Genomic DNA, 17,859 nt, shown 5'->3' with positions numbered 1-17,859 from the left:
TTCTAAAGTTGGGATGCTTCTGTCAGTTGATGTCCAAAGCACTTTGCCACATTTTCTTTATATCCAGTCTATTACTGAATACTATGCAGCCATAAAGAGGAATGAGATCATGTCTTTGCAGGGACATGGATGAAGCTGGAAGCCATCATCCTCAGCAAACTAATACAGAAACAGAAAACCAAACACCGGTGACATGTTCTCACTCATAAGTGGGAGTTGAACAGTGAGAACACGGGGACACAAGGAGGGGAACAACACGCACCAGGGCCTGTTGCGGGGTTGTGGGCGAGCGGAGGGAACTTAGCGGACAGGTCAGTAGGTGCCACAAACCACCATGGCACACGTATTCCTTTGTAACAAACCAGCACATTCTGCACGTGTATCCTAGAAATTGAAGTAGAATTAAACAAATAAACAAAAAAAGCATCTTCTCCACCCCTAGGCAGAGGAATAGGTTGTGATTGGTTATTATCACCTGACCCTGGCCAGCATAGAAGACATCTTGCCATTCCATGGACACCTTAGTTGAGTTATTTGCACTTTATAGTACCATAGCAGTTCAATTTTAGCTTAAATTTAAATCCCTAATTAAACCATCTCAGAAAATTACACATTGATGTAGCATTGAAATTGTTATTATGGTTCAAGAGGAGTTTTGGAACCAGCTTTGTTATACGTGAGGCAAACACTTGTCACTGGCAGATAATCATACTTCTTTTTTCCTTACAAAACATGATCAGGTGCTGTGTAGGCTCTAGGAAAGAAGGCTGTCCACCCCCAAGTGGATGAAGCTGTGCTTCATTGCAGCATTGAGATTCAGGCAGTGATGTGGATTGCCAGTGACGTGGCAGATAGTGCAATTAATGTAAGAAAATGTCAACAGCCTTGGGAATTGATCATAGATTGAATTCCCAGAACTAGAGGACGTATGATTCAGTCATGCATCCTGAAGGCCAAAAACCCAAGTGTAGCTCATAGCTGACTGTCAAAAGCAGTTAATTTCCAGCTACATGAAGTTTACTTAAGGAAATAAAATTATGGTTTTTGCCAAATAAGACATGCAGTTGAGACTAATACCTTTGGAGGGGCCTCAGAACTCTGTTCCCTGTCCTAATGCTCAAGGGTGTCAAAATTGGAAACACTGGTCTAAAGAAAGCTATATGCTTTTAACATTCTATTCATAAACATTACAACCCAAAACTATTCATAATAATAATTAGTACGATAAAGGCTTAGTCTTAAACTTTGTTTGGAATAATAAAGAAGAAAGCAATATGGAAGTGAAATCTTATGAATTTGTATCATGTTGCCAAGTTATAACAAATTTTTAAATACACATTTAATATAATTCTTTCTCTCTAATCATTATCACATTAGTCATATCTAGAAACCAGGATATATGACGTTACCCTATACTTATTTAAAAATGTTTTGTATTTTAAAATTCTTGGAATTATGATCATTCAGTGTAGACAATACTGTCTGCATGGTTACTTAATTTACTTTCCTTTTTTTTTTTTTTTTTGAGATGGAGTTTCGCTCTGTCCCCCAGGCTGGAGTGCAGTGGTGCAATCTCAGCTCACTGCAACCTCTGCCTTTTGGGTTCAAGCGATTGTCCTGCCTCAGCCTCCCGAGTAACTGGGATTACAGGCGCCTGCCACTGCACCCAGCTCATTTTTGTATTTTTGGTAGAGATGGGGTTTTGCCGTGTTGGCCAGGCTGGTCTCGAACTCCTGACCTCAGGTGATCCACCCGCCTTGGCCTCCCAGAATGCTGGGATTATAGGCATGAGCCACCGTGCCTGGCCAATTTACTTTCTTAACCTATTATTTTTAAAGGAAGAAAAAGCAAGCCTACTTTTACTAACGATAGCAGATGTGAGAATATTTTATAAAACAAAAAAAGGGGAAGCAAGTTACCTGGAAAGAGGACAGCCTTCAGAAGATTCTTTTGTCTTGGTAGAAATGAAATCATGTTTGTTCAACAAAATGACAGTCACTCTGCATAAAACCAGGTTTTATTTAAAAAGAAGAAACAGTAACCCGGCAAAACAGACCCTGCCCCCATAGGAGTCTCAGCCTGTTTCTAATTGTATTCTGCATGGTTTAGGTTGGAATTGTAGACCTGAGTCTGTCATTTGGAACCAAACGTCCTGTTGCTATTCATGGAAGAGGAAGTTAACAATACAAAATCGTTTGCTTTCCACATGTTTTGAACTGCTATCAGGAAGGAGGGGCCTTTCAGCTCAATAAGTTTTCCATTTCTCTCTACTTCTGTCTCATCTCAAAATGTGTTAAGTTTTAAAGTTAACTGAACAATATTAAGTTACGAAATGATTTAAGTAGAAGAAAGATTAGTGAGAAGTATCATGATATTCAGAGGTACTTGGGGGCTAATACCTGTTAAATTTTAAGTAGACTGTAGTTATATGAGCTTTTTTTTTTTTTTTTTTAATCTCTTGATAGGCAGGCCCTGCTATTGTAAGTACAGGAATAGGGAAATCAATAAATTTGTGTATCTGCCCATTTTGGTTTGTTTTCATAAGAAAAATATCTGGAGCTTGTGAGCATTTTCTGTGTTGACTGCCGCTTAGGGTTGTTCCTTCCTGGTTCCCGAGCCCTGGATGCCAAACTTCTTTGTAGGCCTTTCCAAGGGAGTGTACCCTGTCTGTGGCCTTTGTTCAGTGCTGCAATGTGTATAATAGATTTTCAAGGTTTTTTTTTTTTAAGTTACCTGGAAAGTTGTTTTATTTCAATCCGTAAATGGTCCTAAAGAAATTGCTGTGCACTGGGCACTCTGCCACGTTGCCAGCTCACATTACCACCTGAGAGTTTGTGAAGAATCATCCGCAAGCAATTCGTAGGAGGAGGAGGAGACCTCAGGAGATTCACTCAAAAGCTTTTCTGGGCCACTTCATTGCCAGAAACTCATTCAACAAACATTTGCTAATCTCAACTTTGCTTCTGGAAAACTGGGAAGCAGATGTGATTGAGAAGTTCTGATTTCATGGCTCAGGGTCTGGTGAGGGATGGCAGACGTGGGCAGGTAAATGACAGCGCCGAGGGGTAGGAGCTGTAGTGGAAGTGGGCAGAAGTTGCTGTGGAAGCACAGAGGTGGAACCTGTTTTGCCTGAGAACATTCTGGAAGGGCTCACAAAGACATGGCATTTAAACAGAATCTTGATAGAATTTGGTCAATGCAAGGGGAGTGAGAAAGAGTTTTCAGGGCAGTGAATACTCATGTACAGACAAGGAGTCTTACTGGGAGGTGGTGAGGGGTCCCCATGGCCACTGGGGCTTACTGAACTTGGAGAATAGGGAGAGATGTGGGTGGAAACACTGGTCATGGGGGATTCACTTCAAAAGACCATACCTGAATCCTCTGAAAGCCTAAAACATGGTAGGAATGAAATCATAGATTTCACAGGATAGGATAGCTTGGAAAATGAGCACAAAAGCTTACATTACTTTTCCTCCCATCCTCTTCTGATAAACCACAGATCCTTCTTTTTTTTCAACCTTCAACTCTTAAATCTTCAGGGCTTCTGGGCAGAATCTCTTGCATTGGGAGTTGTCGTAACCTCATGGAGGAATTCATTCCAATAGCTATTTCTACGAGACTTTCTGTCCTGGGTCCTTCAGCTCTGTGGTTGCTAAGAAAGCCCAGGTCAGGGGTCTGTCCCTTCCTTCTGGGGCCATTTAATTTCACTCCCTTCTGTGACTACAGACTGAGATGCTAAGCCACGATCCCACCTGAGCTGCTGCCATGATTAGCTTGATTCATGCTGTCACTGTTACCACTTCACCTCAGGAAAAACCTGAGAAGGAAAGAATTGATGTGGCATAGTCAGGGTGGCTGAATATTTTCGGACCCAGTTTTGCAAGGCATAGTTGGATTAACTGGACACTTCAGGGATCTCAGTCAGTTGCATAAAACTGAACCTAGGCCCTTGGTGGTGTGAGAGATCACCTCTCCATGTGCAGGTGAAGATCCACGGTACCTCCTACCCCCAAGTCCACCTCATTTTAATTTACTTTTTAAATTAAAAAAGTATTGTAGGTTTGTTATGAATAGTTTGAGCAGTTGAAAAGAATATAGAATAAAATATGAGATCCTCCTTGCATACATGCATGCCTGTGGTCAGCCAGATCCCAAAATTTGGAACGCATCCTTTTAGACTTTTACATATGTATCTACAAACATTATACATACACATATACATCACTTGTTTTTACTAAAAAAGAATTATGCTCCAAGTGTTTCCTGCAACTTCATTTTCCCTACCTAAAGTATCTTGGACATATGATGCCTTTTACAGCAATGAAAATTTGAGGGTAAGTCTCAGTTTTTATTCTTTGTAGTAAAGGTTTCTTGATAGTAGAGTTGTCAGATTTAGCACGTTGCCCAGTTAACTTTGCATTTCAAGTAAACAATGAATACTTTTTTGGTGTGCATGTCCTATAGAGTATTTGGTATATATGTTCATATGTACTGAAAAAGTATTAGCTGTTCATTTGAGATGCAAGTGAACTGGGTTCCCTATTTTATCTGGCAATTCTACACTTGTTAGTTCACTTACGGATCATTGGTTTGGAGTTGTTATTGTTTTTCTATGAAAAACTTTTCATGCACAAAACCTTGAAACCATAAAAAGGTCCTGTTTCCTGGGAAAGGTGGTGTCTGGGCCAGTGTTCACACACCTGATGAATGAGAAGGGTTTGGGGCCACCTCAGCTGGGCACCCAGAACTCATTACTTGCCTCTATTGGAAAGAACTGGCCTGTGTAGCTGCTTTGTAGTTGGAGCTGAGACCCGACTCTTTCATCCTAGCCACTATGTGAAGTTGCCACTGGCGGTCACCTGAAGTTGTGTGGGTGATATTAATTGAATTTTTGAAAAACCGAATGCTGGTATTTGTAGGAATTTGCAGTGCAGACAGGCAGCCTTTCAACCACTGCATATCATAATTAGAGCAAGCTTTTAAGATTCTTTGAAGTACTAAATGTTTATGAAATTCAAATAGGGGTGCCAATCTGCACAATAAAGGGGGCCTTGGTGGTGATTTTAAAAATCTTCTATTTTGTAGATGTAAATATATGCCATAATTAGCGGGAAGTAACTTGAAGAGCCGTGGCTGAGTTTATTACTATTATTCTTATTTAAAACAGCTGTGGCAGGCAGGCTACAGCTGCTGTCTCATCATTGGGTTGGGCAGGGCATAAGGGCTGAAGTGAACACACTCAAAGACTCTTTTCTGAGGGCAGCTCCTTCACTCCCCCTAAATGCAGGCTTCCTTGCTGGGGAGCTGTCTCACAGTTGGCCCAGCTTCCCTACCCACCCCAAGCCTCTGAATGTCAATGGGACGGACTTCAAGGGTCTTAGCCAGGATGCAGATGCATGCAAATGAGAGGGTGAGGAGCCTTTGAGAGCAGCCAGCTTTCTCCAGACCCCCGCATGGCAATGCTGCCTCTAGGGGCACTTTTGCCCCACAGCTCCAGGCCCAGTGCAGAGCGATTGTCCTTTGGTGCCTGTGGGAGCAGCTGCAGTGCCGCACTGTGCCCTGCCTGGTCGAGCCTCACCATGTGGCAGGCCTGGACGGCTGCCCGCCACAGGGCCCAGCTCCCAGCACCGCCTGCCAAGGAGCCAGATGCTACCATTGGAAAAAATTGCTTCACAATTTGAAATCTGGGTTCTTTGATCATTGCTCAGAGAGGATGAAGAGAGGTTCAGAGTAGTGTTTTAAAATGCCAGCGTCTTGTTGCAGCCATCGGTGCCTATTAGACTGTCTCTGGTTGGGGACAGTCCTCTTGATGTTTTCATTTTTGCAATCATGTCATTCTCCGCAGCTCTTCCAAGCCCTCTGGATAGGAAAGGAAGGCCCATAGCCTTCTCCTGACCCTGTGCCCCTGCTGTCCCCCTGCCTCGTGCCTTAGAGGTTATCTCTTTGCCTTTGTTCCAACAGGCTTTTCCCCAGTGAAGCTTGTGACAAAGTTGTTGTCATCTGCCAAATGCTGCTGCCGTGTGAGCTGCTCACTCTCATTCTTCACTGGGCAGAAGTAGCCTTCACTTCCTAATCCTTCTGCCCCCACAGCCAGGTCTCCAGAGGACAGAGGTTTTGCAGGGATGATCCACTCTGTCCCCTGGCCTAGCACCCGCCTCCAAGGACTTCAGATCCCACATACTTGGGCAAGGCCTCATTCTTCCTTACCCTTGAAATGGGAAGGGTCAATCTTTGGAGAGTGTTGCATTTTTCATATTTACTCCCAAAAGGCAAAAACATGAAATTAAACCAAACAGCTCCAGGATGACTGGGCATGGTGGCCCACACCTATAATCCCGGCACTTTGGGAGGCCAAGGCAGGTGGATCACTTTCAGGAGTTCGGGACCAGCCTGGCCAACATAGTGAAACCCATTCTCTACTAAAAGATACAAAAATTAGTGTGGTGGCATGCATCTGTAATCCCAGCTACTTGGGAGGCTGAGGCAGTAGAATTGCTTGAACCCAGAAGGTCAAGGTTGCAGTGAGCCGACATTGTGCCACTGCAAAAAAAAAAAGAACAGATCTATGAATAAATGGGCTTACTGAGTAAGAGGTGATAGAGGAGAAACCAATCCAGACTCTTATCTGGGAACTTAAACTGTTTCAGTTGTGGAAGTAATGGGTGTAAGAGAAGGATGATTTGGGAAAGAATTTGGAAGCTTTTGATGGGATATATTTTTGTTTTCTGTTGCTGTCCGCTTCCTCTGCCCATCATTGAAACCTGCTTCTGCTTTGACTTTCTGTTGTTTTTCAGGACTTGCCCACAAATAGACCTTAAAGTCTTTAATTCACTCAACACACATGTGTTAATGGTGGCTTTTTTTTATTCCCAGAAAGAATTCTATAACATGTCTAATCATGCCTTTGTGAGAAAGATAATTTTGTACCTGTTTGAGCTGTTGTACTCAATACATAAGACCCATCATAAACACAAACCAGAAAAAGTCCTAATTTTTCTGTTTGGAAAAAGCCAGTGTTGCATCTGTGCCACACACCCGACAAATGTGGGTTGGGGCCAAGACTGGCTCCATGGTGACAGTCTTTATTGTGTTTATTGATCACAAACTCTTGTCTCGTTGAGGAAAGGTATTAGTAGATGTGACTTGAGGCTCTGTCTTCATCTCTATCGTGGTCAATATTTCAAATTGACAAGTGAACAGGAGTGAGTATAGGTATTGTTAATGACTAATTTTTATAGTACATTGTAGATTGCAGATGAATTTCATATGCATTATCTCCTCATATTACCACCGTGGCCTTTGGAAACAGGTCATCTTCCCTGTGGATAAAGATGAGAAAAACGAGACCCAAAAAGTGATTCCAAATCCCTCACTTCTGCTGCCTGTGCTGTCAGTCCAGTGTCTGAGATGAGATAACAAATGAGAGGCAGCATTCACAGATGCCTGGACCAGTGTCAGACTGGATGAGATGGAGGACTGAACTTTGGACAGAATTTAAAAAAGTAAATGTAAAACTTGAATCTTGGGAAGCAAACAGAACCTGAAGAACTATGTGGGTGAGGAGGAAGAGAGGGATGGTGAAGTTAAGGAGGAAAGGAAAGAGAACTGCAGAATTGTTACAGAAGTGTTTCTTAGGTCTGTGGTACCTGAAGTTCTGGATGGAAGTTACAGAGGAGCTCATTTCAACTTAACAGATGTAATAGGCAGCATCATGGATCCCCAGAGATGCCTCATCTGTAGCCATGGAATCTGTGGATAATGGTACATTACATGGCAAAGGGGAATTAAAAGTTGTTAATCAGCAGATAGAATATCTTGGATTATCTAAGTGTGCCTAGTATGGTCCCAAGGTCCCTTAAAAGCAGAAGAGGGAGACAAAAGAAGACATCCAGAGAGATGACAGTTGGCATGTGAGAAGGATTCGGCTGGTGTTTCCGGCTTTGAAAATGGAGCAAGGGGCTCCGGGACAAGGAATGTGGGTGGTCTCAGAAGCTGGAAGAGGCAAGGAAACAGAACCCTTTTCAGAGCCTCTGTCTAGTAAGGAGTTGCATCCCTTCTAGTTCCTTGATCTTAGCTGGCTGAGCTGAATTAAATTTCTGACCTACAAGAATATAAAATAATTAGCTTGTCTTGTTTTAAGCCACTAAATTTGTGATCATTTGTGGCAGAGAAAATTAATATAACAGAAAAAAGAATTATCTAACAGTTAAGACTGTCCAGCAACATTATTATTATTATTTATAAATAGAAAAAAAATTATTATTTATAAATAGAGATGGAGTCTTGCTATGTTGCCCAGGCTGGTCTCAAACTCCTGGGCATAAGTGGCCACCGTGCCTGGCCCAGCAGCGTTATTGAAGTGGTTTTCCTGTGTCTGACAGTATTTAGCTTTAAGGCAGTGCAGATCAGGATGCAGTGGAAAGGATTTCTGCTTTTGGAAGTAGGAGAGAGTTGACCTCTGAACTAAGTTTCATCTTAGAGTTTAGGGTCTCTGTTTCTAGAGCAAACAGGAAGAAGATTTCTTAGAAGCGCGCATTTGCCTGGACTTCCCCAGCCGTATTTTTAAGTGTTGTTTTTTAACATTGCAGAACCTGGCCCGTGACCAGCCTTTTTTGGCTAGCTTGTGCCCAGAAGATGGGATATGGTTTGACTTTGGAATGTATTGGAAAGATAAGTTTTACTAGTTTTCAACTGCTTCTTGGATTTTTGGTTTTATTTACTTTTAGAAAATATCCTGTGATTAGGTAAAAGCTGCTTAGGCAGAACTAGTTTGCATCTCTGATAGTGGTACATTTTTTTAAACTCATTTTCTGGCCGGGCGCGGTGGCTCAAGCCTGTAATCCCAGCACTTTGGGAGGCCGAGATGGGCAGATCACGAGGTCAGGAGATCGAGACCATCCTGGCTAACCCGGTGAAACCCCGTCTCTACTAAAAAATACAAAAAACTAGCTGGGCGAGATGGTGGGCGCCTGTAGTCCCAGCTACTCCGGAGGCTGAGACAGGAGAATGGCGTGAACCCGGGAGGCGGAGCTTGCAGTGAGCTGAGATCTGGCCACTGTACTCCAGCCTGGGCGACAGAATGAGACTCTGTCTCAAAACACACACACACACACACAACTCATTTTCTTGCTTTCAGAACTACATGAAATAAGTGGCCTCTTATTTTCAGTTGGGGGGGGACGTGTCAGTAGGGTAGATAATGAACTCTGCAAATCCCAGACTCCTTTGTTGTTGATTTAATGCTAACATTCTTTGATATTATTCTTTGCTTCATGGGAGTTCAGTGACTGCATTTCTTTCTGGAATAGCCATAACACTATCAGCTGACAGATAATTATATTTTACATCATTACTTCCTCCTAGAAAATTCCTAAAGAGCATTTGTGATATGGTTGGATAGCTACATAATTATTTTCTATGTTCAAGGGTAATTACAAAGCAGTTGTAATGGCAGATTGGTTATTTACTGTTAGCTGGGAAGCCTTTTAAAATCTAATCTCTTAAATTTGCACTAATAATTAAATAGAGAATTTTCTCAGACTGTTTCTCCTTACCTCATATCTAAATGAAGGATAAAATGCACATAGACTCTATGACCGAGCAATTATACTCCTAGGAACACCCGACAGAAGCACATCCGTATGTTCATCAAAAGCATATTCAAGAACGTTCATAGTAGCACTCTTCATAATAGGTCCATTTGGAAGCCTTGCAGATGTCCCTAAGTAATAGAGTGGATAGATTGTGGCATTTTTCATTCAATGGAATATTCTGCAGTAATGAGGATGAATGAACTATATACAACAATGTGGTTGAATCTCACAAATCAAATGCTGAGTAAACAAACTAAACACAAGCGTAAACCCTGTTTAGTTCCACTTGCTTAAAGTTCAGAAAGCAGACAAAGCTAATGTGTAATGTTTCAGGATCATGGTTACACTGGCAAGGTGTATGGATTATTGTGCCTGGAAGGAAGGATATTTGGGGGAGAGCGGGACTTCCATTTCTTCATCTGGGTGCTGGTTCACTTGATGAAAATTAATTGAGCTGTAAACTTCCAATTTGTGTACTTCTCTGAATGTATGTTATGTTTTAATTTTATGTAAAAATGATAACTTTGACAACTTTAAAACACGTAATTTGTTGGGATGGTTTCTGAGGGTAGGTTGAGTATTCTTTAATAACTTTGTTTTGAATAATTCTGTCATTGTAACTACAGATCATCCATTCCAAATGAAAGCTATATTAAAGTCGTTTGGGGAGTTCTAAGAGATAATGGTAAACCAATGGTGAGGTGGTAGGCATGGTCTGCCCCAGCTGCAAACAATAAGGACGTTGCTTGGCTGTAAGGAATTTACGACAGTGACAAAACCATCTAAAAAATCAGTTTTCTTTTTATTATCACCATATTAACTGACAAAACCTCCTTTGTTGGCCTGAGTCCTAAATGGTGAAGTTAGTGTTCAATTTTTTTAATTAATTTTTTTTTTTTGAGACAGCATCTAGTTCTGTTGCCCGGGCTGGAGTGCAGTGGTACAAATCATGTGGCTCACTGCAGCCTCAAACTCCTGGGCTCTAGGAAGCTTCCTTTTGTAGCCTCCCAGGTAGCTGGGACTACCAGCACATATTACCATGCCCGACTAATTAAAAAAAATTATTTGTAGAGATGGCATCTCCCTATGTTGCCCAGGTTGGTCTTGAACTCCTGGGCTCAAGCGATCCTGCTGCCTCAACCTCTGAAAGTGCTGGGATTATAGGTGTGAACTACGGTACCCAGCTGAATTTTTATTTTTTATATATGTACTTATACAACATATATAATGGTGAATTTTTATTTTATATATAAAACATCTGTATGCTTCAAATTACCATGCACATTATCTGTTATATTAATTCTCTTTTAGTAACACATGCGGACCCAGCCTTGTACTCATTTCAGGTGCAGTCTGAGTCCACAGTCCCCATGGTGCTACTTGTTCCAGTAGTTAAACAGATTGGTCAATGAGCAACCATAGTAGAATGATTATGAAGATGAGGAAACAGAACTTTTTTTCCATTCCCTCAGTCTCTGTTTCTGCTTTTGGAATTTTTATGTTTAAAATTTTAAATAGCTGAAGTAGAGTGCTGGTTATTATTGAAAATCATTTGTCAAATAAAGGTAGGCAGTCTTAAAAATGTGTCAGATCTGCTAGGTGTGCCGCTGCTGTGGGACAGCTGCCTTCACCAGCATTACTTAAGCGTGGAACCTCACACAGACAGAACCATAACAGTTGTGAACGTATTCAGCAGTTTTACTAACATCATGGTGAATAATACCATTCTAAACTTAGTTAACATTTTAAAATTATATATATTGATAGATTATTTTGTATGTTTTAAGTTAAGGTTGACAGTTTTTAAAAATGTATTTACTCTCCCAGTGACCCCCCCGTCACCCACACACAATTGCTTATTTCACTGTGTTCCCTTCCATAGTCCACTCTGTACACCAAAACCACTAGACTGCTTCCCCCCTGCTTAGAGATAGGGTCTTGCTATGTTGCCCAGGTTGGTCTCAAACTCCTGGGCTTAAAGCAAGCCTCCTGCCTCAGCCTCCCGAGTAACTGGGACTATAGGTGTTCTACCACACCCAGCTTGCTAGACTACATTTGATTATTTAGTAGTCTTTTAGAACAACTTGATTAATCAAAATCAACTAGTACAACATTAGCTCATAGTGTATTTATAGCACATGGAGACTCTTTTTCAAAGCTGGGAATTTAAAGTTGAAAGAAAGAAAAATAATAATTTTGAATACACCTTTTCTGCTCAACATAAACTTACTGCAGCATCATTGGGAAGCATCGTAGATATTCATCAGTAGAGCATGTATTAAATTATGGTGTATCTGTGCCATAGAACAGTATGCGCAGCCACTAGAAAGTGTGGCTGTTCATTCTTTAAATGGCTGTACTTTATAGTACTGAAATTCCATATTAGTACTATATGAGTTCTAAGATGCCTAGGTATATATATGTTTAATGCCAGGTTTTAGAAAAGTTAATATAATGTGCTACTGTTTGTGTGATAAAGGAGGAATTGGAATGCTTGAATGTCTAAGTGCTGAATGTCTCTGAAAGGATACCTGAGAAAGGGATAACGTTGGTTACCCTTAGGGAGGTTGGCAAATTTTTGGCTTCATGCCCATTTTACAGTTTTATTTTTCCCCCCTCTTTACCACATGCATGTTTTTACTTTTTAAAAAAATGCTGGGCCAGGCCCGTGGCTTACGCCTGTAATCCCAGCACTTTGGGAGGCCAAAGTGGGCGGATCACCTGAGGGTGGTAGTTCGAGGCCAGCCTGAGCAACATGGAGAAACCCTGTCTCTACTAAAAATACAAAAAAAATTAGCTGGGCATGGTGGTGCCTGCCTGTAATCCTAGCTACTCAGGAGGCTGAGGCAGGAAAGTCGCTTGAACCCAGGAGGCAGTGGTTGCAGTGAGCCGAGATCGCGCCACTGCACTCCAGCCTGTGCAACAAGAGCAGAACTCCATCTCAAAAAAAAAAAAAAAAAAAAATCTAGAACGTTTTGGCACAAGCTCCATCATAATAGTAACAGCGTTAATCCTGTCACCATAAAGCACCTGAGCTGCTTTTCACAGCAAAGTATTCTGAGGTGGCAGCAAAGCAAGGCAGTGGCAGTTCTTAAAGGTAACACCGCCATGTTGAAAGCTCGATGGGAATTCCACTGTTCAGAGCCCCTGTGTGCCTGAGGTGTATGGTAGCCCTTCTTCCCTGGAGGCTGGAGTTCAGTTAGACCCAGGGGCCCCTTCAGCCTTGGGAGTTCAGATGCTGATCTCAGTTAGGGAAAGACATGCATGATTTCTTGCTGAGCTGCTCTTTTGTGGAGCCAAATGTTAAACCTTTGAATGTGAGAAAAATGCACACCTGGGTATTTTTATTTATTTATGATTTATATCCCATAAAATACAAAAAACAGAATGTGAGAAAGCTCACTACATTTATGGGTAACATAAAACCAGATAAGTACAAGTTAAAGCAGGTTGGAAACCAGTAAAAGGAGCTGTATCTTGACTATTAGTAGCTATTAGAAGCACCTGAGGCAAGTTAATTACTGTAGTTGAACTCTGAATTTAGCTTTGAATTTCTTGGCACATAAGGTGAAAAGGGGAATGTGGAGTAAGTACATGGTTCTCTTTATTTGTAGACAGAAAGTAGGAAGTTTTGCCTAAGGAGATGGACATTTTCCTAGTAACCAATTCAAAAAGGAAATTTAAATGTAGATACTTATTTTTAAGTATCTGATGACTCAGGTCTTAGTGGTTAGTGCCTGTCAAGGTATAAAAATTAGCCAGTCAGAATCTGCCAAATCTGGTGCGATACGGTGCCTCACACCTGTAATCTCAGCACTTAAGAGTGGCTGAGGTGGGCAGATCACTTGAGGCCAGGAGTTCGAGACCAGCCTGGGCACCAAGGCAAAACCCTGTCACTACTAGAAATACAGAAATTAGTTGGGCGTGGTGGCACATGCCTGTAATCTCAGCTACTCGGGAGGCTGAGGCAGGAGAATCCATTGAACCTGGGAGGCAGAGGTTGCAGTGAGCCTCGCACCACTGCATTCCAGCCTAGGTGACAGAGCCAGACCCTGTCTCAAAAAAAAAAAAGTGCCAAACCTCACAAAATATAAAATCTCATTTGAGTGTCAGATCCACGCACCTCTGCTTCAACAGCCACCACAGCAGCCCACATTTATCATCTCTCGCTTGGACTGCTATAATGGCCTCCTAGTATATGTATACATCCTCTCTGCTCTCTTCTGGAGTCTTCTTCGAGCTGTGGTCAGAGGTGCCTTTTTGGAAAGCAGAGCTGGTTGTACCCTGCCACTGTTCCAGGACTGTCTGCTCACTGTGTCCTTTGGTCTCAGGATATTAGACCCAAGCCCTCCCACCTCTCCAGCTCTCCTGCCATCCTCTGTCTCTTGCTTTCTCTTTAGTCCTTCTTTCTGGCTGTGTGCCCTTTGAACACCCTCTTCTCTCCTATGGAACGTTTCTCTTGCCTAAGCCTCATCTTCTTTCTTGGGATCTGAGTTACATCATCATTAGAGGCGCCTCTGACCCTGGGAGCCCACTCCTCACCATTTGTGCTCATGTCCCCCCGTACCTCTCTCCCTGGTGCTTAGCTCTGTGTGGTGTGTTCCTCACTTAATTGTAAGCTCACAAGAGCAGGCCCTGACTCAGATTTTGCTTGTTCTATCCCCAGCTCTGAGCATTGTGCCTGACATGGAGCAGGGGGTTGGTAGATATTTGAGGGAAGGCAGCTATTACTCTGTGGCTATCTTTGGTCTGTTTTGTGCTGCTACAACAGAATGCCACAGCCTGGGGTAATTTATAAAGAACAGAAATTCATTTCTCACATTTCTAGAGGCTGGGAAGTCCAAGAGCAAGTCTGCAGCATCTGGTGGAAGGCAGATGAAGGGCCAAAGAGAGCCAGCTTACTTCTGAAAGCCCTACTTATAGCAGCATTAACCCATATGGAAGAGCAGAGGCTCAACACCTAAACCCATCCCAAAAGGCCTCACCTCCCAACACTCTTGCACTGGGGATTAAGTTTCCAATGCATGAATTTAGTGGGGGCACATTCAGACCACTGCAGTGATCAAATGCTGCAGCAGCCAGTTTCTCCTCTCCAGTGGCCACTGCATCCTGCTGAAGACATTTCTTTCTGAAGCACAGGGCTAATCATATCACTTCCTTGGCACCCAAGCTTTCAAGGGGTATCTATTTCCTACAGAATACAATCTATACTGCCTTTTTAGCCCCTATAACCTGTGCCCAAGCTGCACTTCCAAACTCCCAGTCTGAGGTCCTTAATCCATGCACAGAAGCTAGAATGCAGCACTCCAGGCCTTGGCCTGTACTATACCCCCAGCCTTCCCTGCATGTGCTAGTCTAAATCATTCCTGAACTGAGACCCCCTGTGGAAAGTCATACCTTCCATTGCTGGAACTCTAAGTACCTTTGACATGGTACTTATTTTCTATCTGAATGATAGTTATTTTATGTAACCAGTTGTAGGCAAAACCTGTACATTGTCTAGCATGAACCTCTCAGGTAGGTACTTAATAAAAATGTGTTAAATGAATGGCAACTTATGCTCATTATTTAACATCTTTGTAAGTCAATCTTTAATAGGAACCATTTCCCCTCCAGATATTCTAATTTTTAAGAAAGTTTCTGTTTGTACATATATGACAAATGGCTAGTCAGCTGCAGTCTCCTGGTTTTTTTAATATCTTTAAAGATGAGTGAATATGAATCCAATTAATATCCTGCTTTCTGTGCATATTTCAAAGACCTTGTGGATCTTTTATTGCAAGGACACAGTGTTATTCTGATACTGAATGCAAGAAAGTAAAACAAAATTGATACATGTAGCTTGTCATTTCAAGAGAGGACTGCCCAAATCAGCAACCTCTTTAAAAAATGACAGATGGGTATTGAACTTGTTTCTAGATGAGCATTACCTTCCCAAGCCAGCCGACTTCATTCAGCCAAGCGGATGTCTTACCCTGAAGGTTACTGCTCGGTGCCGCGACTCCTGGGATGAGAGAATAACCCACACCTCCATTTCCTTTCCAACAGGCTGATTTAAACTGCAATATTCAAGATGATGCTGGGGCTTTTTATGGTGTAACCAGTCAGTACGAGAGTTCTGAAAATATGACAGTCACCTGTTCCACCAAAGTTTGCTCCTTTGGGAAGCAAGTAGTAGAAAAAGTAGAGGTAAGTTGGCCTCTGTATACTGGGAAACTTCATTCAAGGCAGACTGTTGCCTTCCTTTAAGCCTTCCTTGGGGCAGAGAGTTGTACTTTTTTGGATGTCTCCTTCTTACTTTCTGTATTAGTCCATTCTCACACTACTATGAAGAACTACTTACAAATGGGTAATTTATAAAGAAAAGAGGTTTCATTGACTCACAGTTCCACAGGCTTACCAGGAAGCATGATTTAGGGGTCTCAGGAAACTTAGAATCATGGTGGCAGAAGGTGAAGGGAAAGCAAGGCATATCTTCTCATGGTGGCAGGAGAAAGGTGGGTGGGAACCACCACACACTTTTAACCCATCAGATCTGGTGAGAACTCCCACAGTATCACAGGAACAGCATGGGAGAAACCGCCCCCATGATCCAATCACCTGCCACCAGGCCCCTCCTCTGACGTGGGGATGACAATTTGAGGTGAGATTTGGTTGGGGACACAGCCAAACCATATCACTCTCCTCCTTTCTCCCACTTCTTTTTCTTGTTACTTCTAAAAAGGTAAAGTGATTTGGAAGCACCTGAAGGGAAGCAAATAGGAGGTCCCATGCCAGTCCTCTGACTGTGTCTGAAGTCAGCTGTGCCCTGCTCAGCCAGTGCTGTGCATCTCTGCGTGAGGCCTTGTGGGGTAGCCTGGCATGAAAGCTGGGTGGAGATAGGCCCTGCCACTCAGAATGATGCCCTCTCTATACCCAACCCCTAGGTCCAAGGGCACTCCCAGGCATTGTAGATAGATATCAGGATGGTACTCAGCTGATTGGCACCTGCCCTCTGAAACCATGACACCTTGAGTTGGATATTGTTGCTCTTGCCATTTCCACTGCCTTTGCTTTTAATTGTGTTAGATAGAGTTTATTATATATTAGGATCCAATATCTTTTTACGGCTTTTATGTTTCATACCTTCCTCTCTTTGAAAAGATGTATATTTGTTTGATCAGGGTGAGTTGCTCTGTTGAATAATGTTTGTTGTTGGCATTCCTTAAAGGTTGTGTTTTTTAGTGTCTTCTACCCATCACCCAATTAATTGATCCATGCTCAGGTGAGCCAGTGGCCCTGGACCTTTCAGGTTCAAGAGCCCACCTTAGCTGTACAAAGACTTTGTGCTGAGGAGGGAGAGAGGGAGAAGAGTTTATTTCTTAAGACCCTGGGCTAAGCACTGAGGTTTTGGGATGCTGCAGGCCCTCATAGCAATAGCACAAATCCCCTGAGCACCGGACAGGCCTTATGAGAATGTGGTGGAGGAAAGGTTATGCTGGCAGAAGAGGATCCAGGGGAGTTGACTTAGATGGACAATTTAAGCTTAGGGGTCATGAGCTTTCCCACAGTGGTGGCAGTGGGAATCCAGTAAGATATTTTGAATGGAACTTAGAAACGAACTGGATATTAATGAGGAGTAAGAGTCAAAAGTCACAAAACTCACATTTTATGCTTGGAAGGATGGTACTGCCACTAGTAGAGATAAGGAAATAAGATGTTCAAGAGGGTATAGGTAATGATTATAGATGCAAGGCTAGAACTTGGATGACAGGTAAAGACTGGAAATAGGAATTGGGAATCCTGAGCATTAAGGATTAGGAATGGAGACCTAGCTGCAGAGAGGGAACAGAAAGGGCACAGGAATGAGGATTAAATTTGGGGAGCAGCCACCAGCCCTAGGATAAGTAGAGGGAGACATAAACAGAAGAGCAGAGGACAAAAATGAGTCGGGAGGAGGGGTATTGGCTCAACATAATGCCTGGAAAGCCCAGGAGGTGAGAAGGTGGCTGTATCATGAAACGTGGCTGGGACACCTGGAACCAGATGACCTCCTCTCCTCTAAGAGGGAGGAAGCAAAATTACCTGTGGGTGATTGGGAGTGTGGAAGATGTGTGTTAGGCAATGTTAGTCAATAGCTAAGTTGTCAGGGATGTTCTCTGTAGTTGGAATTCCCTTCCTGGACAGGTGCATTTGAGAAAAGATGAACCAGACAGCTTACTCAGTTTCCCAAATGTCAAATTACTGGTGTCCTTAGGTGATACATCCAAAGCTCTTTGCAAATTCA

At 42.5% G+C, this 17,859-nt stretch overlaps 1 protein-coding gene across 10 annotated transcripts in view; it reads left to right on the top strand.

Moving 5' to 3' along the window:
* TEAD1 (TEA domain transcription factor 1) overlaps positions 1-17,859 on the top strand; it is a 278,975-nt gene that overhangs the window by 244,453 nt on the left and 16,663 nt on the right. For all 10 annotated transcript variants that reach the window (XM_033204081.1, XM_033204092.1, XM_033204088.1 and 7 more), the window contains one exon: positions 15,642-15,782. In XM_033204081.1, the coding sequence (XP_033059972.1) occupies positions 15,642-15,782 (141 nt within the window). The remainder of the gene's footprint in view (positions 1-15,641; positions 15,783-17,859) is intronic.

This window comes from Trachypithecus francoisi, unplaced genomic scaffold (assembly GCF_009764315.1).
Source record: "Trachypithecus francoisi isolate TF-2019V2 unplaced genomic scaffold, Tfra_2.0 Lachesis_group8, whole genome shotgun sequence".
Taxonomy (NCBI): domain Eukaryota; kingdom Metazoa; phylum Chordata; class Mammalia; order Primates; family Cercopithecidae; genus Trachypithecus; species Trachypithecus francoisi.
This window is presented reverse-complemented; position numbering and strand designations above follow the sequence as displayed.